This window comes from Diadema setosum, chromosome 2 (assembly GCF_964275005.1).
Source record: "Diadema setosum chromosome 2, eeDiaSeto1, whole genome shotgun sequence".
NCBI classification, from domain to species: Eukaryota; Metazoa; Echinodermata; class Echinoidea; order Diadematoida; family Diadematidae; genus Diadema; species Diadema setosum.
Genome location: NC_092686.1, coordinates 45,415,524 through 45,440,977, shown reverse-complemented (window position 1 = coordinate 45,440,977; position 25,454 = coordinate 45,415,524). Strand labels below are relative to the sequence as shown.

The 25,454-nt window shown below is 35.9% G+C and overlaps 1 protein-coding gene across 1 annotated transcript; it reads left to right on the top strand.

Annotated features, from left to right (window-relative positions):
- Positions 1-14,231: 14,231 nt before the first annotated feature.
- LOC140245595 (uncharacterized) lies at positions 14,232-25,405 on the top strand. Its single transcript, XM_072325163.1, has 3 exons — positions 14,232-14,487; positions 17,919-18,189; positions 25,336-25,405. The coding sequence occupies exons 1-3, from the start codon at positions 14,232-14,234 to the stop codon at positions 25,403-25,405; spliced, it is 597 nt and encodes a 198-aa protein (XP_072181264.1).
- Positions 25,406-25,454: the final 49 nt, after the last annotated feature.

Below are 25,454 nucleotides of genomic sequence, written 5' to 3'. Positions count from 1 at the left end.
AATGTAGTACTGGTTTTATGCAAGTTATTAGATGAGATGACGCTATAGGATCATTATAGAGTCACAAGTCTATCAGAGGCCACCCTCAAATCTTCACTCTATTAATAATCATATCCCTTTCTGACATGAAATCAAAGACAAATATAGGGTGTGTCAATTATGTTTTGTTGATTTGTCATAGCTTAAAGCAATTATGACTTGTTTAGGAGGGCAGGGTAGGAATGGTTGTAATTTTCAAATTATTGACCTATAAGTCATAAATTTTATATAAAGTATATTTTGAAAGCAGTGTAGAGTTTCAAGTAGTGCAATCATTACCTCGGCTTATGCTTTATGGTTACGACCAGTATGGTTGTTTGATAAAACAACGTAAATCTTTATAATTCCATGACTTTTTGATTTTATAGAAAGATTTTATAAGACTTCAACGACTCTCATTAATGTTTATTACTATTTATTCTGAAGTTGAGACATTCTAGAGAGGTGCCTGCAAGGGGAATGAAAATGCATTGTTTGTCAAACTTACTCTGGCAAAGAACATGGGAGCAAGCAAGCTGATTCTTTCATGGAAAGATAATTTGCGTATAGAAAGCCCATAAAGTGGGAGAATGAACATTATGTAATCCTATGCCGTATTGAAATGGCCTTCCAGATGAAATTCAATTAACAGAATGGGAATGTTTTATTAAAGTTAAACACGAGGTAGTTAGATACGGAAATTTATTATGATAATTCCAATGAGCTTGAATACTTTCTCTACCCATCAACTGAAGTCATGGGCTTGGTGTGCTGTAGAAATATATTTTCCCTCCTTTTTTCAAAGAAATTGTCAACTCTTCGTCTTTCTTTTTCCCCTGCTTTTAATGAACACTGTCTTGAATTTCCAGTTCATTGTAATGGCAAATATATTGGTTTTATTAAACATGTTTGAAAAAGAATAATTATTGCCGATTGATTTCACTATTATCATCTCAGTTACATGCCTTGTTAATCTATGTTCTGATGAAAAGTGAAATATCGTTTAGAAGTGATGAATATTGGTTTCTCTGTTATGGAGGACGTCTTAAATGACGTTTTTGAGAGACGACACGAACACACACAAACACAAACAAAATACAAGTATGTTATATAATTTATATGCAGAAAGGTGGGACACTTATACTGAAATTCACCATAAATTGCTTGCTTCTGCTGGTTTGTTTTGTCTGATATACATATGCACGTGGAAATAATATGTATTGTCATTGTTTTGAACTATTATACGGAACTTGTTATTAGAGACTGTATTTTATTATAGGCTTTAGGCATGTCGTATGCAATATGGAAAATGTTGAACCAGTGAACATTTTTAATGATATTCTGATATTCTGATAAGTGAATGATGGAATATTTTAGGCAGCTCACCACAAGCTCTGCTTTTTTGAGGCTCTGCCTTCCTTGTACATTATTTTGTACAATTACCTTATGTATGCGACTTACAACATGAAAAAGATGGAAAATAAATGTTTTACAAACTTGAACTGGAACTTAAACTTAGAATGATGGTACGTTGGTGTGACTTTGATGTATTTAGTTGACATCTACAGATTGAAGTGGATTTGGTTTTGACTTCATTGATTTTTCATAACAACAGAAACATTGAAATTTTTGTTTTTATGGCTGTCCTTGATCATTTGATTATGTTGTTGGTGATTAGAATTCACGCTGGTATCATGGTGAAGACATCCAGTGCACTGAATGCTGTTATTACCAACAATTGGCTTGTAATCAATATTCATGACTGATGTCCGAGTTCATATAAAGTCTAGAAAGCCTTGAAAATAGATATCGTTGTATATCTTGGAATAATGATTCTAATGAGATAAAACTGGAAATTTAATGATTAATTTATATGATATGGGTATCAAACCCATGTCTGCGTGCCACCGCAAATCAATCATTCAATAGAAATTGGCATATTGAATAAAAAAAAGATCAGGAGTAGAGATAATATTGCAGACAATTTTATATAATATACATAATTTTATGCGTGGTATATGTATGTAAACATATTCATGAATATAATACATATAAAATGATTATGCACATACGACTACTACAAACAGGGGCGGATCCAGGAATTCTGTAAGGGGGGGGGGGCGCAACTATAATTTCTGGTGCCATGCACTTCCGGGTTTCATTTCATTTTCTTCTTTTTATTTCTTTTGTTTCTTAGGAAAAATAAGGGGGGGGGGGCGCGCGCCGGTTGCGCCCCCTCTGGATCCGCCACTGCTACAAATGATAAGCGGAAGAGAAGGGGATGATATGGAGGAGTAAGTGATAGAATTAGAGCTGCAAAAGTTTGTCAGCATCGTTTTCTCTGAAGTTTTGTCAAATTTATTTAACCCATGCCTAAAGAATCTATATTTATTTTGGTGGTTACGTGCATGGCAGGGGAAACCTTACTGCATACAATGTATTTCAACATGTACGTTTCCTTTGAGGGAAACTAACAAGTGCAGGGGAAGTTGCTGCATTATTTGCTGCAAAAATCATAATTTTGTTGTCATTTTGGCAGCTCTGAATTTCACTCCATGTCCTTCATATTGGAGAATGTTTAGATAGAACTGGTCAAATTTATTGATTTGATATAATGTATTTGCAAATTTTCAGCAAGAACATATATATTTACCCAGATAGAGGTTAGGGATCAGCGCAGCTATGGCTTCTATCGTTTAGAATGTGTAGCTGATTGGAAGAATTAGTTATAAATTAAGCGATTTAGATATTTTTCCGCAGCCAAAATGAATAAATGGTGTGAGACCAGAAAACGGCTCAAAGGGAAGAGAACATTTTGAAATCCTGGGAATGACTGTATAAAATAGTATGGAAAGACGAAACATACGCACCAGGCACGTATATCTTTTTATTTTGCTTGGTTTTATTACTTTTAGATGAAGAACGTCAACACTGGACTCATTCTGTTTATGGCAATGCAAAGTATAGACGATCATTATAATACTTGTACTAATGCATATCGTCTGATTTGTAATAACGCTAGACTTTGATACAATGGCACTAAATCAATTCCTGCCCAGGGTAAATTTCCTTGAAACCCTTTTATTTATTAGTGGGGTTATTTTTGATATAGTAGATATGCATTATCAGAACTTTGCCACACTAAGTAAATTGATGTGGGAACAAAGTGCACAGTGTCCAAGTGTCAAGTACATTTCAAGAAGCGTTTTGTCTTTCAAATATCGTGACAATGTACATATCCTTTCTAATATATCATGTATCACTTCTAATGCACACTATGGGCATAATTATTGTTTCAAAACGGGTAGTATTGAATTTTCAAAGAGGGTTTGAGTGTGTTTGTGAGTATTTATGCATGTAATTATGTTATAAATAAATACATAAATAAATAAATAAATAAATAGATAAATAGATAAATATATATATATTATATATATATATATATATATATCCATGTATAACGATTGTCGATATTCAATTGTACTCTGTAAGAATCGCAAACAGCTCTTGGCTGCAATATCTGGTATTGGAATAAAGCCTTCTAGTTCATGTAAAATCTTGTTAACAGGTTTAAGATGAAAACTGACCTTGATTTTTTTTCTTACAACTTGGATCAGTAAAAAAAGAAATATAGAAAATAAAAATTGATAATGGTGATTATTAAAATCTCCAATAGCGAAACAGTATGGGGACAAAGACGCGAACAACAATGAAGAAAGGTAATGATATGGTCATAGACATCTCAAAGGAACCATAAGAAGCTGTCAGAGGTCGCGAATGCATTGTCCATTGAGTCAAATTCTAGAGTTATCTAACAAGTAGGGTTCCTTCTTACCTGACCCGTCATCCCATCTTCTACCAGCGTGTAGACAGACAGTAATTCCTCTTTAAAGGTGCTGAGAAACTGGAGATCGGAATTTGACCAAGTAAGATAACATGAACATTAGGGTACATTGAAAGCCAAGACAAGCAACATGCTAGAACATGTCTGTTAGTATCGGTTGTTTTTTTTCTTAAATAACATGAAAGAACGTGTAGATAGCAGATTACGGTAGATCGTAGTATTATTTCTACGTACATACTCAACACCTGCATCTTCCTCCTCTATGACTTCTAAGCCTGTGTGCAATCCGGTGTACAATGTGTCAGGTGTTCTCAATTATGCAACTCTTGAAAGTGTTGAAATACAGAACAGCGGAACAAAGAAGCCATCAAATAAACAAATATAGAAGAACGGTTCCTGCACGGGGGCGCTGCATTCCTCACTCAGGTAATGGCGTTTGTGTGTGTGTGTGTGTGTGTGTGTGTGTGTGTGTGGTTTGTTTAGCCATTTGGATTAGATCATTAAGTTTACTCTTAATGGAACCTCAATCAAAAGTAGTAATTTTCATCTGATTTTCATTTACAATTTCTTTCCAAAGAAATGTTTCTGTTCCCCCTAAACAAAATGCTTATTTCTCTCATCTCACGTTCGGTCGATATCTTTCCTGATTGATCTTGCTCATAAACGCTGGCGGAACATGACGCAACTGTGAAAGACCTCAAGACACAGCTGTATATGCCTACACATCCTCTTTGTCGATGAAAAAAAAAAAATCCCTTTTCTACAATTATACGGTAATTGTATTCATGATGTAGTGCGTTTTAGAGGTTAGAATTTCACGATACGTTAAATATCCATAGGTAATGCTTCGTTGCACTTTGACTGAAACTTCTTTTTGTGTGAAGTATACAGATCTCTTTTATACAACAAAGGACAAGACGTCGATTCTAAATGCACTGCGCACAATTATGCTGGTGAGAGATAATATTAACTTGACCTTCTCTCCTAAAATATCAGGACTAGTAAAGAAAACATGTAACAAAAAGAAAAAGAGAGACGAATGTTGAAAACACTTGCAGCGTATGACTCACTGGGCGTCCATTTAGTCGCATGAGCTTGCAATACCCATCTCCCCTACTCATAAACAGGACTATGTGTCACATCCTTTTACATTTCAGCCTGATTTGCAGAAAGCAGACAAAGACAGCGATGAATATCTACACTTGAAATTACGCCAACTGCTACCACTACCATCACTGCTTTGTCAATAACGACATCATCACCACCACCGCCATCAACAACAACATTTGGAGGCGCATTCTAATCATCGGTTAAACAAAGCATGGAGCGTCTTGCTGTATCACTAAATACGGTGCTAGATATCACAGCTCCTGTGATAGCAGCGTTTTTGCTGGAGTTCATAGCTCGTAGCGGGATGTTCACAATGCTTTGTCGCGGGATCCAGGTTTCTCTCGCAAGTTGGGCGTGGCACGTTGTCCGTGGCAACAGATCAAGCGCCCAAACTGATCCCGACGGACCTCGCCGTTGGTACCTCTGTCCTTGGTGGTCAGCTCCCTGGCATTTCTGGGTGAATTATGCTGTCAGATCCATTGATCTAACCAGGCGTCTATACAGTGCGAATTAGAACGGTATGATCATCCTTCAACATGATCTATCTATCAAATGTCTATACGCATTGGTGATGCGTTGATGATGTCATGCAGGACTAACGGCAATGCGTCTGATTACGTTAAATTTTCTAGACGGTAATCCATATTCCCCAATCTACAGAATGTAATGAGTATAGCTAAAGATGTATTATATTCTCAATGGTAAAATATCATCAACCATCTCTGACGTCACAGCATCAATGTATCGAGATCAGCAAGACTCTTCGTGCTGTTGTATTCGTCCAGGGTATGGACCAAGGTCGGCATAAATTTCGACACCCTCGCTCCTTCTCTTCAAAACTTGTCAATACAAGGGCATTACCCATTTCTTTATAGACAGTATTTGAGTACTTTAACTCACCATCATGTTCAGGTTAACTAAAATAAATACTGTAAATCGGACAATGTACTGTAGTAGAGGTTCCGTCATTATCAGACGTGCAGTAAGTAAATCGTGTTATCAACGGTGTTAAACCACACACGCTAATTAGAAAAGATGTCATTAACTTACAATTATTCTAAACCCACCGCAAAAAAAAATCACAAAAGTTATGTTTAATATACAAATATAGATTAGCAACTATTTAAGCCCTAAGTGACATGATAACTATGCTAACACAAAACTACAATAGTTTTACGCCGTAAAAAAAAATCACAAAAGTTATGTTTAATATAGATTAGCAACTATAAGCCCTTAAGCCCTATAGGTGACATGGTAACTACGCTAATACAAAACTACAATAGTTTTACCCTGCTGACACGACCAACTATTACTGATTACATGCAATAGGCAAAAGCACGTTTCAAATAGATAAAAGTACAGATCAATGGAAAAACTAGTGAAGGATATCATGATAATCATCGTCTGCTAAAATTTATAATAAGATGGTTGTGACGAATTTATCGCTGTTTTGTGAAAGTGTATGACTCCATGGAAATCTCAAATGGTATGTTTTATTAACAACGTGAATTAATGTAATTGATATATATATATATATATATATATATATATATATATATATATATATATATACATTTATTAATGTATACAGTATTGACTTGAATGTGTGTCAAGAGTAGTTAATAATTTTCTTAAATTTACCGCCCACAAATCTTCGGTATACAGTGTATACAGAAATGTTTACTGGAGCCCTAGTCTCTTGTCACTGCATCTTATTTTGTATGCTTCCAATATCGTACGTGATATATCTATATTTTATATGTTTCATATTATCATGGTATGTGCACTGCAAGGTGAATAGAAGTATTGCATTGAATTCTATCAAATGAAGCCAATAGGCCTAATATCGTACTGCAAACTTCAATGACAGCTCACAGAGATGATGAAAGCGTTGCATCATGCAATGATGGCAAATCAAAATGATCAGGTACTCGTGATGAGAGAGAGAGAGAGAGAGAGAGAGAGAGAGGTAGAAAGCTTGCGTATTCAGATGACAAATAAAATCTTAAGATTTCTTTTTATAATGCAATCTACACAGCTGTGTAACACATACGTGTGTCTGGTTGTGAAGCAACCGGACAGAACAATATGTTCTATGTGGAATATATATATATATATATATATATATATATATATATATATATACATATATATATGTATATTCATAATAATGCGTGTGTGTGTTACAAAACATTGCACGTATGTTTATAATGTGCATGCAAGTACGTATTAGCTGTTCCATAAAGTATTCATATCGGGCTCGTCAGGAAATGTGAAAAATAATCTAGGAAATATTTACTGTTGGATTTCCAAGTATCTAGACTTAATTACATGAGGATAAACTTAGTTCTTTACACTGAAAAAAAAAGAAGATGTTTAGAAGTGATACACTTATTCATTTGGACCATATATAATATACATACATGATATATATCAATATTTTAGTATAGAGATATGTAATGTATATATATATATATATATATATATATATATATATATATATATATATGTGTGTGTGTGTGTGTTTTGTGTGTGTGTGTGTGTGTGTGTGTGTGTGTGTGTGTGTGTGTGTGTGTGTGTGTGTGTGTGTGTTTTAACGTACACCCCTATACTGCGTAACGATAGATTTTCAGAGAATTAGCAGTACATGCAGCATGTCAGACCGGACACCCGACATGGAATGATACATACTACATGCCTGGTGCTGTCGCCTGTCCTCCAACAAACGAGAGTTATATACGTTCAGAATTGAGCGAGACTACAGGTAAACGAACACTAGATGGGGATTGTCGGTTCCTGAGGGACGCCATTATATTCGTGTACTACAGTATGTTGGTGAAGGTGCACGAATGAGAGGCACGTACAATGTACTTGTAACATTTGCAGGCCACTGTTGGTCCTTTAAAGCACAATTGGTTTCCGGATCATGGGACAGGTTTCTGTTGTGGTTGTGCCCCCTGCACAGCTAGATATGCATGATCGGCCTACGTCTGAAAGTAGCGTACAGAGTGTATCTTCCTCATATTGTGAGTATACTTCTCACTACATGGGTCGTAGGGCGTCTTTTATTATCACTAATGGCACACCAAACGCATATCGAAGTTAATAGTGATTATAGTCTTTTGGTATTTAAAGCACAGTATAGGATCCTTTTTATTTCAAACGATATAACGTAACTGAACTTTTCTAACCGATATCAAGAAAAACCCTGGATATTATGATGAGACAAATTTTCTTCAAAACATATGCTTTCTGAAATATAGCTGAGCCTCTTGTGTACACGTATTTAACCTGTCACTTAGCACTGGTTGTTCCTGATAAGATGAAAATTACTAAAGTTATAAAGGGACACCCTGAAGAATCATTAACAAATTACAGACCAATCTCTCTCCTCCCTACATTCTTAAAATTATTGGAAAAGGTGGCTTGTTCTCGTGTTTGTATCTTTTAAGGGCAAACCCCCATAGGGACCCTATGTGAATCTCAGTTTGGTTTTCGAAAGAGATGCAGAACTGTCTATGACATTTTGAAACCTGTAAACACAGTCACTCGGTCCATTGATATTTTATTTTTCATTCATCTTTTTAAATAGATTTTTCAAAATTCTTTGATACCGTTAATCATGATATATTCTTTATTAGAAATAATTCAAGATGTCAATCATTAATTTGTTTGAGAGTTAAATCTGCAAAATAGAAGCCAGTTTGTCGTTGACTCATTGAGGACGAGTCTCGAGCAGGGGCAGGTGTTTATGGGAAACGAGGCGTTGTAGCAAAATCAGCCCGTCCTCAGCCGGTTAAAGGGATGGTACAATTTCATTTGAGATGGGGCTTAAGGTTTCCAACGTTGCTTTGATAATAACTTTCAGAGATAACGAGAAACCTCTTATGACATAATTTTTATGAAAGAGCATATGATTCTAAGAGAAGAACCGATACTATATCATCCCTAAACGGCCACAAACCTTACATAAAGCCTATCACAATATGTGGTGTACCACAGGGATCACTCCTTAGTCCACTGTTGTTCATGCTGTTTGTAAATGACTTTCGAAAATCAAGTAATTTGCTCTCATCCATCCTTTTGCTATTAAATGGCAATATAGAGTACTAGTAATTCCTTCTCACCAGAACTGTACTGCATTTCTAAATACTTTGCATTCTAAACTGACGACAATGTTCTGGAATGTGCATAAGCTAACAAAATGTCACTAAATCTTTCTATGTGTAATCATGGTAATTATAAACAGTATATATGTTTGGGTTTTTTCAGTCAATGCGGCACCAATTTACCTTCTGTAAATATTGATGTTATCGAAATAACCATGGTTGATTCTTCCAAATTTCTTGGAATGATTATTAGGACAAAATAAGAATTTGTCCTGGAAGACACACACAGATATCATAGTAAAGTTATCATCCAGGAATGCTGGTACTATAATTATTCATAAACTGAAGTCTTTAAACCCATCCAATACCTTATTCATGTTTTATAGTACATTGATAATGTCATGTTTAAACTATGAGCTGCTTGTTTGGAATCAGCTCCAAATGTTATGTATTGATAGGATTTTAAAGATACAAAAGATGGCTCTTCTATCTGTTTTTAATCCGGACTGCTGTTCACACACTTCAAACATACAGAAATATACTTGTATATATATATATATATATATTTTTTTTTTAAACAAATAATTGAAATACATATATTACTTGCATCTTCTTCATCTTGGATCCTTGATGTTTCATACCCACATAAATGAATCCGCAACTTTCCCTTTAGTTTTATATATGAAAAAACAATATGTTCATAATCACTCCACTCGTCATCAAAACTTGTACCATATACCTCGTACGCGCTCCATGCTGGCAAAAAATTCTTATCTATTCTGATCCTATATATTAAAGCTTTGGACTACTTTGCCAATCGATGTTAAATCTGTCCCCAGCTTATCTGTATTCAAGCAGGGACTTAAAAAAAGAAAATATCTCGTGTATAGCATCCTATGTCGATTGATGATATGCGACCTTTGATGGTTTATGTGTGTGTTTTGTACTCACAGTTATGTAGCCAATTGTCTTGCCATTTAATAATGAGAAACATGCACCGGATGCACGCCACGAGACCGACACCCGCGAGTTATACAGCTCACGAGTTATACAGCCCACGAATCATACAACCCATGAGTTCGACACTAAGCAAACAAGGCTCATGAGACCGACACATTAAACCCCGTGTTGTATCTGTCGAACTCGTGGGCTGTATGACTCATGGGTGTCAGTCTCGTGGGATGACCCCCATGCACTTTCTGGTGAATATCCTATATCTGTCACAACTCTCTAACCATAATTACATAATGGAAATGTACAATGAGATTTACGACATAATTGTCGGCTTGTTTGACTCAGATGGAAATATTCCCACCAAGTCATATATGTATTGCAGTATCACTTGTAGCAAAGAATAACTTGCTAAAGTTCACAATGCTATAACTGTCCCTACTCTCTATCATCTATTAAGCGGGTAATCCTTTTTTCTTCCTTCCTCACTTCCCACTTGGTTTCTCACCCCTGGGCCAGCCCTACCTTTTGAAGTACGTCACTTCCTAAGGGACCATGTTCAGCAAAATTTGTATCTAATCTAGGTCCCTCACAGCCTTCAATGTAGGAACCTGCTTCGACTTTTGTACTCCTATACATCGTACTATATGTACATGCATGTTCCCATGTCGTGTATGTGTAAATGCTAACTAAGTGAATGTTTGTGAAAACAAAATGAAACTGAAACTAAAAAGAGTGCAGTGGCACCGTCCATGATTCGTATTTCCTGTGCCCTTCAGAATTGCCTGTGACAATGTACAAAGAGTGTTATTCCGTTAAACAGTGGTATTGTAATGGCCTCATATCTCTTTTTTGATTTGATCTGATTTGATTTGATTTGATTTATTTCCGCAGTCAATCGGATACGAATTGAATATTAATTTCAAAAGCACATAGAAAAGGAATAGCAAGTGCAGTGAAATAAAACGATAACAGTACACAAATAGCAAGTGAATAGATACGCATAAGCAATCGCATTGAGCAGTCTACATACACAGAAACATAAAATAAGTAATACGGGGTTTTTTTTCAGTAAATCAAAGAGAAAATTGAATGCAGGAGACCGCCGGGCCTCATAAAAGGACTGAGGAGGAGGAGGAGGAGGAGGAGGAGATTAAGTAATAAGGTGGGTGCAGGAGTGGGTGCAAAATGCAATTGAAGGTAGAATACAGAGATTGAATAAAATTAACAATCATTCACCATACGTATTTGTTATCTAAACGTAATGAGTGGGGAGAATATGATTGTATCAAATACGACTTTAGTGAAGCCTTCAAAGAATAAATAGTTGGGTAAGGATTTATGTTGTCCGGGAGATAATTCCAAATGTCCGGACCCAAATGTCTGATAGATTTGTGTGTCACTAATGATTTGGGATTCAAAAGATGGAATTTTCTGCATATACGAGTAGGGTGCGAATGGACAGAAGTATTAAACCTTAACATGTTATTGAAAAAAGACGGAAGTTGATCATGAATATATTTAAACATTATTACTGCTACTTAAATAATATTCAAATCTGTAACCTTTAATGTTTTAAGTTCATGAAGAATCAGTATGAGCTACGAAATGCGATCAAGTACAAATACGTATGACTTTCTTTTGTAATTTAAAGATTTTATTTTGGTAGAACCGCAATTTCCCCATCCCATATTCGTATTCATAAGTGAATATGTTTTCGTAGGCCCGCTCAGTTTCTAAATAGCGTGCCTTGAAGCCTGTCACTGGGTTGTATGTTGTCGTCGTTTTATTCCAGTGTTCGTTTTTTTTTTTGTGTGTTTTTATAGTTATGCGATGCAAGTATACGTTGTATACATTCCGATTAATAAATGAAGAGGTTCTTGCGCAGTACCTGAGGCTGAAACTCCCATCTCCACATAATGTGGAAAGAGAGGGGGATTGATCGGTTGACTAAGTGAAATTAGTGATCAATTTTACAATGGTCGCGACAGCCGGTAAGAGATCGATACCCCCCCACCTCGTTTTCTCCACCTCCGCATCTTTTCCTTTCCCGCCCATTGCCGCATGTCCAAATAAGCAGACTACATGAACACTTCGCGAAGGAGCTCATCTTTATCAATCAGGGCCCCATTCCATTAAAAAAAAAAATTGATATGGTACCCATTAAAAAAAGTATGTCATTTTTACCTCATGATGCACGGACATGAGGAAGAACAGCCGTCTGGCTGAATCATGTGCCGTGTTGAAATAAATAAATGAAATGAAATGAAATGAAATTCTTCCTGGAATGCAATTGTCATGATAACGACAAGAATTCAGCTTCCTAATAGGCTGTTACTTGTGGATATGGAAAGTTGCCATTCCAGGAAGAGTTTCTAGACATACTTTGTGAAATAGGGCCCAGGTTCTAGGGGGATTATTCTGAAATGATCACTTTGTTCATGAATAAGCATCTTCAAATATTTATACAATATGTTGTATTGGAGAAAGATTCGAGGGGACATGTTGAATGAATCAAATCCACTGAAATAAAAGTATCATGAGTTTTAATATCCTAACTTATGTGGCAGATTATTTAAAAGTTATAACTGACAACAGTAGTGAGCCTTTGAAAATTCTGCCAGGTCACAAGTAATCAACAAAGGATGTAGATAACAGATATTCTTTCTTTATACATCATAAAAAACACAAATGACAGCAATAACAAAGATATACAGTCCATTACAACATAACGGGTTTTTTTTTTTCAGCTTAACTGGGCTCAAGCATGGACCACGTATAGGTCATCGAGTGGCTCAAGTGAGCTACAGCGATCATTCATCGTAAGGAATAGTTAGAATCCTTAAAAATCTTCTTCTCTACACTCTAAAAAGAAAAAAAAATAGGTTCAGGTTTGCAGCTTTACTATAATGTCACAATGGAGGTATGTTTTCGGGTGCAACTTTGCAACTTTCAGACGAGCGTCACTATGGGAGCACCTTTACAGGTACCTTTAACCATTGGGAGCAGTGATTTAAAAATGTTTTGAGTTATCACTTTTTATGCATATTATGTAGGTCAGTTGTATCATAAAACATCCTATCATATTAAACAGAATCGTAATAAAGCCTAGAATATAAATAGATATCATCATTCCCCCCCCCCCAAAAAAAAAAAAATAACTGTAGACGGTTTCGTCTAGAAATAAAATTCAGTATAACTATTGTTCACATTTTGTACAATTAAACAATACTTAAAGGACAAGTCCACCTTCATTAGACATGTGGGTGGAGTGAATGCAGCAATATTAGTAGAACACATCAATGAGAGTTTGAGGAAAATCGGACAATCCGTTCAAAAGTTATGAATTTTTGAAGTTTCTGCTCAGTCATGGCTGGATGAGAAGACTACTATAGCTTGTGATGTCACATGTGTACAACGATATAAAGAAAGAATAAAGGAAATTCAACATATTTTCACTCTTCTCGCATAAAAAAGAACACTTGACTTCTCTCTTTCAGAAGGCAAGGGGAATAATATTACCCTTAACAATTATATGTCAGTAACAAGTCGAAGAAATTTGCACTTTATTCAAAAAGAGAAGTTTTGTGAAATTGTCTTTGTTTCTTTATGTTGTTGTACGCATATGACATCATACATTGTAGTAGTCTTCTCATCCAGCAGTGACTGCGCAGATACTTTAAAAATTCATAACTTTTGAACGGATTGTCCGATTTTCCCCAAACTTTCACTGATGTGCTCAACTAATATTGTTGCTTTCATTCAATCCTCATGTATATGAAGGTGGACTTGTCCTTTAACATTGATTATATTGTTTCAAATTTGTACGTGTTTTGTTTCTATCCCTATCTCACATTTTAGAACTATTTTGAAGCACTAAAGCCGGGTTTTTGTATCATTGCTAATGGTAAATAATACTTTTAAAGGTGAAACTTTACTGCCGCACTTTTCTGGTCTGAAAGGTACAAAGTCCATTTTAATCTTGCATGACGATGGAATGGTGGAGAGGTCCTCCATTCATTCGTACCTTCAGTCCGATTAGTGTTATTTGTTTTTGTTGTTTTAAGAACACAATGCTATGAAGGCCTATGCATTGTACTCATGTGATATGTGACGGTTCAATACTCATTTACATGTACTAATTCTTACATGTCCCCTATTCCTCAGAATCACTGACCGTGTGAGCAGGCACCGTCACCATGCCAACGATCGGAGTTTGCACGTCTGATATTCAGACCAACATCCAAGCTCTTCTAACGCGTCTTAGAGAAACAAGCAATGCTGATATCAAATTCGTCAAACTACCGTACAATGATGTTGGAAGCTACCCACTGGACTCAATGAACGTGGATGGCATTATACTCTGTCACTCCAAACACAATCGCGGTTTTGCCATCACCAATATTACAGACGCCCTTTACAATGGATTTCTGTCGAATGCGAAGAGAGTTTTCGGTAACGTTCTGAAACATTCACCCTCATTAGAAAGGAAACTGATTGAACTACAAAAAAAGAATACAAAACAACTTTTTTTAATACACCCATGTCTTTTAAGAGACAATGGTCTGTGTATGTTTTTTAACTGTTATTTATACTTATTTTAAAGTGCAATACTTTTATGGCACGGTCAGGTTGACTTTAAGATCAAAATCAGAAAAGCAGACCATTAGAACGAAGTCACATCAAAATCTTTAGTGAAGTGAGAAAGTTTCTCACGTTTTTACCTAATTTGTTTTTCACAATCCCATATGGAAATCAGCTGCAGATAATGAACTAGCAAAGCCTTTGTTGTTTTGTGAACTGAAATATAATCAAATTTATGCAGTTGGTTCATAATTCACTAACTGACAACTTCTATCCTAAAAGTGACTACTGATTGTCATTGCAAAGCAGAAAAGCGTTAAGACGAAGGACAGAAGTTTAAGTGTAGGTCAGCGGAAGTTTTGTAAGGAAATAACGCCATTCCCTCATTTCATCTGCATAAAATTTTGACGAAAACGGGTGAAATTTACATGGCATATTAATATGCTGCTTCTCTAATCCGTTCATTTCATATGGGTCAAGTCGAATATGCTGTCAAATTGTCATTAATAATGAAAAAAAATTGTGATACTGCTGAAAACAAAGCCAGGTACTTCGTGACGACAGTACTATAATGTAGAATCAATGGATGTAAATTTTCATTTTTTTTTCATTAATCTATGAGACGTCACGCTTTGAATGGACTGCAGAGATTTGACTGGAATTGAATGTCTGGAGATAATTCATTTTATTTCAGGTTTTCTTGCTTAATCTTAGTGAGCAAAAAAAAAAAATCAAATCAAGGCTTAAATATCGAAGAGACAGACCGGTGCTGTTCGTTATTCCAAGGTTCGCTATTCCGAAGGTTCGTTATTCCGAAAATTTGTGGCGTTATTCCGAAGGTTCGTTATTCCGAAGATTGGTTAATCCGAAAATGAAATTCGGAACAATGAACCTTCGGAATAACGAATCTTGTCGATTAGGAATAAGGAGCCTTCGGAATAACGAACCTTCGGAATAACGAGCTGTAACCGAGACAGACTACAGCTGAGGTAAACCACAATCTGTCAATCAGGAAATGAACATTTTAGGTCATTTTTTCTATTGATTTAGGTTATTTTGTGGATACCAAGGAGAAATTAAAAAAGTTTCATGCGATATGAAAAAATAGATATTATCAGCATACTATTGTAAGCGTAGAAACAAGGTTTCAATCTTTACGTATACTTCAACATGGTATGAACTTTAGTTTTTGATATGATATATTCATCATTCATTTAATATTTCATTTCTAGGAGCATCAAACAATGAAAAAATAAGTTGAGAGTGCATAAATACTACGACTACAACTACTACTAATAATATTTTAAGTACAATACAACTAATATCGTTGGATGTTCCAAAAGATATATAACGTTTCTTCCTGGAGGTATCGTTGTCGAAAGGTTACTTTGCAAGGCTTTTAAGTTGGATTATCAGTCAAACTATTGTATTAGAACACAGCATTTTCTTTCTGGAGGATATTCCAGATGCAAAGAAAGATGTTTATTCGTCGAGGCACTCTCTTGAATTAACACAGTAAGATAAGATCCAAGAACTATGTTTTGATAGAATACTATGTGAAATATCATAAAGAGTATGGAACAACATGATGAAATTAAAGATCCGCATTATACAGTAGTCCCATATTCATTTGAATATTAAACATCTTCCCCCTCAATCCAAATACTGCTACCTTAAAGTAATGAAATTTAATTTTCGTCTATGTACCTCCCCCCACCCGATTTTGAAGATGATCTGGATAACGAAGACGCTTTAAGCTTACTTCTAGTCCTGGACCTCCTCTCGCAGTTCTATGCTGTATAGCTCGGAGGAATCAACAATAGTGAATACACGGCGGCCTATTACATTACACAGCGCAGCGGTGTCGTTCGCTACGCGCTGCATGCACTGTCACGGCCTAGAACTACTCTCTAAAAAAATCGAGTGAAAATAGTCACTCTTGAAGGCGTGAATACAAAAAAAGAGAGTGACTTCAAAGTGAAATTTGAACAAATTTTGAGTGAAAATGTTCATTCTCACTCGTTTTAGAGGGACGTCAGGATCACTCCAAAGTCTTCGAGTGATCCCTGAGGTCACTCCAAAATCCAATTTCACTCTACATTCACTCTTTTTTGTATTCACTCCTTTAAGAGTGAATATTGTCACTTGATTTTTTTAGAGAATAACGTTAAGCCTACATATTTCCAAAAGGGAACCTTGTCATCACTCTAGTAAAATGCTCTAGAGGAATATAAATATATATATAATATCGACTGCTTTCATTCGGGTCATGGTAAAACTACATGTATTTGCCCTCGGTGATTTCTAAACAGTGCTATGTCCCTCGACTTCGTCTCGGGGGATAGCACTGTTGTGAAATCACCTCGGTGCAAATAGTTTTACCACCCCCCTCTGAAGCAGTCGATATTTGTATAATACATATAAATTATATATATATGTACATACATATACGTGTGGGCTCGACATTAACGGAAGCCACCACAAAGAAAAGTTAGTGTCGAGCCCTGAATATATATATACATATATATATATATATATATATATATGTGTATACATATAGAAAGGTTTATTTATTGATATTATATCTCCTAGCCCAGGGGCTAAATTGCATATAATATTACAAATAATTTCTGACAGTTACAAAATAAAGCATTTACAGGCATGATAAAAATGAATGAGAAATATCATAATTACACAAATCAGTAGGTTGAGCAATATCCGATATATAAAACGCACGGTAAGAACATATTCCACATTGGCCAAAACAAGCAGAACTATATAAAAAGTACTGTGACAACTGGTTTGCCTCTACTCCAATAAAAGTACAGAACATCATACACAGGACATCAATTTTGCATAACTAATAATAACCAAAATTAAGATATTTGGAAATATGTAATTGCACAACCCCAAATACAATTATATCAACTATTTATGTATTTCATAACCAAATTTCATTCTAATGACTAAATTATCCCGTGAAACATATATTTGGGAACCCTATGGCACTCTTTCCCGATTCCAATACCGCGTGACCCACATTCTTCTTTAAACATCAACCAAATAACAACATCAATTTTTTTATAACTATACGAGAGGGATATAGGGAGAAGGAGAGGTAAAGATAAAAATAAGTAGATATGAGTAGTATATTCACACACAGTGTATATATGTTCATACACATGACTGTATATAGTATACATTATGTATGTGTGTAAGAATGTAATAAGGATCATTTCATTTCATTATAATACTATTTGAATATGAATATTTTCTTTATTCTTTTAAAATCTGCTAAACAGGGAAAGACAACGTGGCCTTCATCGGATTTGATTACAAATGGCCGTTTGGGGATGGTGAGTCGGCAGGGCACGCTAGAGTGAAAGAAACGCGCATGGCCCACTTGAAATCAACACAGCCGACTATTTTCGAGTGCTCGAAGCATGCATTGATTTGCGGCAGGCTTGACGAAAGAGTAGAGATGGACGAAGATGATTGGCAACTGCTGCGGGAGTTTACGGACAATAATTGTTGTCGACACGAGCGCTGGCTCACCCTCCTGTACTGTTGCTGGTGTGTTTTCGTTGCTCCCTTTAAGTGTATGAAACGTTTCTGCAAGAGTGATGAAAACGGTGAAACAATGCCGTTAACAGATTTACAAACCGTGATCACGTGACGCTACACCACCTGTACGGGCATAAAGGTATGATGATGTCTTCCAGTATAGCGCAAGTCTCCTCATTTGAAGGGCGCTCTGCGCGTCTGATCAAGAATGTCTGAACTTCAACTGTCCAGACGGTATGCTGTTGGGGTAACTAATTTCTTTAATCTGAAGTCAAGGTTTAGTTGCGATTCTTAGGAAGGCGTATGTGAGCTGCCAGCAGTGATAGGTCTTCAGGTGAGTCACTGAACATGATAAAGAATCTGCGTTCCTGATCCATTGAGGGAGGACATTCCAAAGCTTGGGTTCAGAGATGAAGAAGGCTCTGTCCTCCCGAGCGTTGAAGGGGCTCTACAGTACTGGTTGAGGTGGGGATTCGTGTTATTTACATCCCTAAGTGAGATAATGAGAAACCCCTTATGAAATATGAAAGAGCATGTAATTTTAAGAAGGATTCAACATTTATTTGATGAAAATTGGTTTTCAAATGGCTGAGATATCCAAAAAGGTGATAATAATAAAAGACTACAGGCCATAACTTTATTAGGATCTCTTTGTTTCACCTTGTTTTTGGATATCTCGGCCACTTCAAAACCGATTTTCATCAAATAAACTTTTGATACCCCTTAGAATTGCATGCTCTTTGACATCTCATAGAGTGGTTTCTGAATATCTTGCAAAACGTTAAAAGCTAAATCCTCACCTCGACCAGAACTACATGTCTAAAGTTAATCCTCTCTGCATTATGAAAATCTTGCAAAATGGGGCTAAAATATGAACCCGACCCTATTCCTCTATAGAATCACTGACCGTGCAGTTCTGGAGTCTCTGAAATCTGTGCTGTTAACTATGGCTCAAACCAGTCAGAACTGAGTTCTGCATGTTTAATTGAGTTGTCATGAAGACATGAATGAGTAGTTCACAATTATGTCTGTTCACACGCTTACGGATTCCATGACGATTTCGTATGTAATTCATAATAATGGTTTTCGCTTAGTTTCTCTTCTACCTCTTTCTACAGTTGGCAGCAGAACTATTCAACCCCCTTGCATTATGGACACTCTGGCAAATTGAATAACATCACAATTACTAAATCATATACAAGTGGTGAACAGATAGTTTATTACAAATGCTTACCCAATCAATGGTCATTTATGTATGAAGAGATACGGTCCAGTGAGCACATTCTGTGATCACTGAAGCATGACTCGTTATGGTCTGATAATCATGTTTAATTAGTTTTGTTTTATGGAATTTCAAATGATATCTTGCCATTCCATACACAACTCTTAGCATTTCAATGGGTTATATTCATTTTGACATGACTTGAACTTTGAATTATTAATATCATGACTAAACCTCTGTACAAACTCTATGGTGGCAAGTTTCACTAGAAATTAGTTCATTTAAATATTTTTGTAAAATGAAAAATACCAATTGAAATCTTAAGAATCCTACATCAAATTCAGTCATATTGTGTCACCTATCAAAACATTGAGTGAACAAACCATGTTCAACGAAGCATTTCACGTTACGCTTTAGTGATCACCAAAAGGCCTGAAATTACCATATAAACGTGCTCACTGGACCGTATCTCTTCATGCATGAATGATCAAAGTTTCTAACTATATGCAAATCAAAGACTATTGATCGGGTAAGCATTTGTCGACTGTTCATCACTTGTATATGATTTAGTAATTGTGATATTATTCAATTTACCAGAGTGTCCATAATGCATGGGGGTTGAATAATTCTGCTGCCAACTGTATCTCTCCTGTTATCTTTCCCCCTCCTGCCCTTTCTTTATTCGTCTCCATAATATATCTCCCTTGTAGTCATCACTTGGGCCCCCTTTCCTTCTCGGCACAAACATGTTTTGAAAATTTTACTTGGAAAGTATGACTTGCTCATATTTGATATACTTATTATATACGTTTTTGTGCATATTCATATATTACATAAATATAATGTTTGTGAAATATGCTTAACTTGCCTGTATAGCAGCTGTGTGATATGTATGTACAAGTTATTGATTTATTTTGAAATTTTGTTCATTATGTGTCATTCTATCTTTTTTTTTCGCATAATGATTGCATAGTTTCATGCTGCGATCGAAATATGATTGCATGATTATATATGGTACAGCCCAAAGGAAATGTAAAAAAAATGATAAAAATCTGCAATTCAGCCGGCTGGCTGTAAATTCATTTTCATCAACCATTACTTACTATCTAAGATCAGAGGTCTCCGTACCTTGATCTAAAGGTGAAAGTACTTTGATTAAAATGTCGTTGTCCAGCCATAATTCTAGCTTGTTGTCCAGGGGAAACAAGAAAGATAAAAATTAATAAACAGTTACAGGTGTAAGCAGTAAGGAGTCAAAGTCAACCGTCACAAAATCAGTTAGAGGGATGGTATAGTATTGGTAGAGATGAAAATTTACCTTTCAAGTTTTTTGCGAGATACCAAGAACCATTTATGAAACAATATGAATCATACTGGTCGAAAAGGAATTCAAAGTTTATGAGATGACAATCAGTTTTGGAATGGGTGAGTCATTCAAAAACAAAGTAAAACAAAGTAATCTTGATAAAAGGTGGGTCCCGTCTTTTATTTGGATTGCTGTTTTGGATATTTTAATATGCTGTTGGGATATCTAATTTCTTTAATCTGAAGTCAAGGTTTAGGTGCGATTCGTAGGAAGGCGTATGTGAGCTGCCAGCAGTGATAGGTCTTCAGGTGAGTCACTGAACATGATAAAGAAGGATTCAACGTTTATTTGATGAAAATTGGTTTTCAAATGGCTGAGATATCCAAAAAGGTGATAATTATAAAAGACTGCAGGCCATAACTTTATTAGGATCTCTTTGTTTCACCTTGTTTTAGGATATCTCGGCCACTTCAAAACCGATTTTCATCAAATAAACTTTTGATACCCCTTAGAATTGCATGCTCTTTGACATCTCATAGAGTGGTTTCTGAATATCTTGCAAAACGTTAAAAGCTAAATCCTCACCTCGACCAGAACTGTGCCCACCCTTTAATGTGAGAAATTCCTTTCAAATTGATCTTGCTTTGCTGATCTCACTCTACGAGCTGGTTAATGCCCAACTAGGAGCTCTGAAATATAGGATGGAGATTTGCCTGTAAGCGCTTTAAACACAAGAAGAACGTGCTTGAAGTGAATCCTCTCAATGATAGCGGGGAGGTGGAAATCTCTTCCACCTCCCTTATAATAGGAAGCCAATGGAGATCTCGCAAAATTGAGCTACGATATGAACCCTATTCCTCTATAGAGTCACTGACTGTGCAGCCATATTCTGAAGTCTCTGAAATCTGCGCTGTTAACTTTGGCTCAAACCAGTCAGAACTGATTTCTGCATCCACAGTCGAGTTGTCATGAAGACATGGATGAAAACTTCATAATCATGTCTGTCCACATGCTCGCGGATTCCACGAAGGTTTCTTATGTAGTTCATATGGTTTGTCGTATGATTTATCTTCTATCTCTTTCTATCTCTCCTGGTATCTGTCTTCCTCTTACCCTTTCTCTCTTCGTCTCCATAATATATCTCACTTGTAGTCACCACTTGGGTCCCTCTTTTCTTCTCACTATAATAAAGCATGATTTGAAAATTTCAAATATTTGATATATTTTTATCATTACGCGTTTTTGTGCATAAATTGCATAGATATAAGCATGATTGTGAAATATGCTTAACTTGCCTGTATAGCAGCTGTCTTGATATGTACAAGTCTAATTGATTTATGTGGAAATTTTGTTCATAATGTGTCATTCCATCTTTTTTTATCATAATGATTGCATAGTTTCATGCTGCAATCGAAATACGATTGCATGATTATGTATGGTATAGCCCAAAGGAAATATAAAAAAAGAAAGAAGATAAAAATCTGCAATTCAGCAGTCTGGCTGTAAATTCATTTTCATAAGATCAGATGTCACCGCACCTTGGTCTAAAGGTGAGAGTGAAAGGTCACTGTTCTTTGAATAAAATGTCGGGCTGGGGGAGGGGAATCAAAGTCAGTGGTCACTGACCATGCACGAGATATCAAGAACCACTCATGGAATAATAAAGAGCATACTAGTCGAAAATGAATTCAAAGTTTATGAGATGAAAATCAGTTTTGGAATGTATGAGTCATTCAAAAACAAAGTAATCTTGATAAAACGTGGGTCCCGTCATTTATTAGGAAATGTTGTTTGGGACATTTTAGCCACTTTTAAACCAAATTTTCATCAAATAAACGTTGAATCCGTCTTTGAATTACCTGTTCTTTCATATTTCATGAGAGGCTTTTCTCACTAAAAAGTGATAGAAACCCTAAGTTAGGTTTCAACCAAATTTATATAATCCCTTTAAAGTACTTTTCTTTTTGCTATGATTCCGCCTGGTGAGTCAAAAGGTAATGCTTGTTATTTGGATAGCAATATAATATTCGCATAACTGCCTTTGTGGTGGATAAAGACGAGTGGTCGAGATCATTGAACTTCAAATTAAAGGCTGAAGGTCCAAGGCTTTTACACTAATAGTGATTGGGGAGAAGTGGACGTAGCCCAATCAACTGTGTGGCAATCGATATCTCCATTTCTTTGTCATTGTTTGTTTCTTTGTTTGTTACTTATTACAATGTATTTTATAATGGTATATAATTATCTAGAGCAAATCAAAGAATGAATAAAGTACATTAATGGCAATCATGGCGAGTGTGTGTACATATTATGTCAAATAAAGAAAATTTGTTCACGTTCTTCTGTCCATGGCATGTGCTCCTTTTTGCCTATATAAGCGTGACTCTGAGTGGTTGATATCAATATTGCGTCATTCCAGTATAGGCATCTATCTCAGTAAACTTCAAGCTAGTAGGCTTGCTAAGAGCGTAAAAAGGCATAATCGCTACATTTTATATACATTACTACTGTTCTACTTGGCACACATGTTCCACGTGAAATTTGGATTTTGTTTTTCATCCAAAGTGACACTGTATCTATACAAAATGTAATAACCCCTAATTTGGATAATTTATGCAAATTAATTTGTGAAAAACAAGAAAAACATGTAGATATCTTATTCCAGATAAAATTTTTATCCCGGTAGAAACATTCTATGTTAAAATAATTGATAACAAGATGTGAATGATTGGAGGATGCATGATCATTACGACCTAATTTACATACATAATTATCGAAATATATAAGTAAAGTGAAATCATTAATTTTTTTTTCACAGTTCAAGGACTATACAGACAGTATCGGTCTACCAAGGCGTCCCGATGGCCAAAACAAACCGTAGATTATCCAGATATAAGTTAACTCTATCTCTATGAAAATTATCCATTGCCTTTTTACTTAGTATTATCATGCCGACAAATTTTGTGTTTATGAAAGTATAAGATTCTTTGATTTTTCAACATTTCTCATCATATCTTACGAGGGATTTGAGGGAAATTATATATAACAATATATATATAGCCCCACTGACTGGTAGACAACAAGAGGAGTGATCAGGAGAGATCTGTAATAAACGAAATTTTTATTTTTTTTCTGCAGAGCTTATTTTGTATACTGCTTTTGATTTCAAATACAGAGCTGTATGCTGATATAATTATCTATAGGCGTTTTCACATCAGCCCGATGTTTCGAAATAGCGCGCTATTTTCTGACTATTTTCTGCGAAAAATATCTCGAGCTTGGATTTTTATCGGGCTGATGTGAAAACGCCTAATGTTTCATAAGTTGTATTTCTTACAAATTTCACCATTCTCACGATTCTAGTTTACAGTAGGTGGTAAATAGAAGGATTGTATTAAATTCTGTCACATTGATCCTTTTTACACCATGAATCCTTAATTTCAACTTTTAAACCTTTAAAGGTATTGTATAGTTTTGGTTGAGACCTAAGTTCAGGTTTCTAACATTTTTTGGTGAGATAATGAGAAACCTCTTATGAAATATGAAAGAGCATGTAATTCCATGAGGAATTCAACTTTTATTTGATGAAAATTGGTTTTGAAATGGCTGAGATATCCAAAACAGAGTGATTCAATAAAGTGTGGGACCCACATTTTATTACGATCGCTTTGTTTTACTTTGTTTTTGGATGTTTCAGCCATTCCAAACCTGATTTTCATCAAATAAACTTTGAATTCCTCTTAAAATGGTATGCTCTGTACTATTTCATAAGTGTTTTCTTGGTATCTCACAAAAAGTTAAAAGCCCAATTCTCATCTCCACTAATACTGTACTATCCCTTTAAACTTTTGAAGCCAAAGAGCCTAGAGATGATGAAATCATCGCATTATGCAATAAGAGTTAATGATCAGGTGCTCCTGATGAGAGAGACAACTGATGGAAACCTTGCACTTTTCAGATGACAAATTAAATCTCGTAACGGGTCTTTAGGCTTCTTTTTATGCGATGTGAAAATACGTCTGTGTGTGTGTGTGTGTGTGTGTGTGTGTGTGTGTGTGTGTGTATGTTTGCGGTTGTGAAGCAACCAAACAGGTCTTTCATTCAGACCCTTTTCATGATTGTTATAACTAACCTTTTGAAAGGGAAACTGAAAAAAAAAACCACGATTCCAATCAAGGCCAACTCAGCAATGAAACAGCGGAAATACCCAAATGATAATGACTGGTAAGCTAAAGTTGTTGAGGATTATTTCCTCTCCAAAGGCCCTCCAGCTGGGGTCTGGAGAAACATTCTCTTCAGTTTAAAAGTTTTGTGAAACTGACAAGACATGATATAGTTATTTGACCCTATGACTTCTTGTAGTGTACAGTCAAGGAGTGACAGACAAACGGGGGGGGGGGGGGGAGGGGGTTGTTGGTAGGGGAGGGGGGGGGGGGAACTCCGCTATTTTGGGACTGAAGTCAAGCCAGAATATATAGGGCCAAATTGATGGAAACTACACACCAACAACTATACGTGTATAACAATTTCGAAAATGATAAAGAGTCATTAATTATGTCGTTCTCTGTGCTTTTGAGTGTGTTTTTTTTTCCTCTCTCTCTTTTTTACACTACCTCTCTACATATAGCTACAACTTTACAGAGAATGAGGCAGAGCAGCATGTCAGACCGGACATCCGACATGGAATATTAACGTGACCGGGTGCTATCGCGTGTCCTCCAACAAACAAACTAAAGTTAGGCTCAG

Coding starts and splice junctions, on each gene's coding strand:
- LOC140245595 (XM_072325163.1), top strand. CDS start 14,232: ATGCCAACGATCGGAGTTTGCACGTCTGATATTCAGACCAACATCCAA. Junction 14,488..17,918: donor GAATGCGAAGAGAGTTTTCG/GTAACGTTCTGA, acceptor TCTGCTAAACAG/GGAAAGACAACGTGGCCTTC. Junction 18,190..25,335: donor ACCCTCCTGTACTGTTGCTG/GTGTGTTTTCGT, acceptor CTCTACATATAG/CTACAACTTTACAGAGAATG.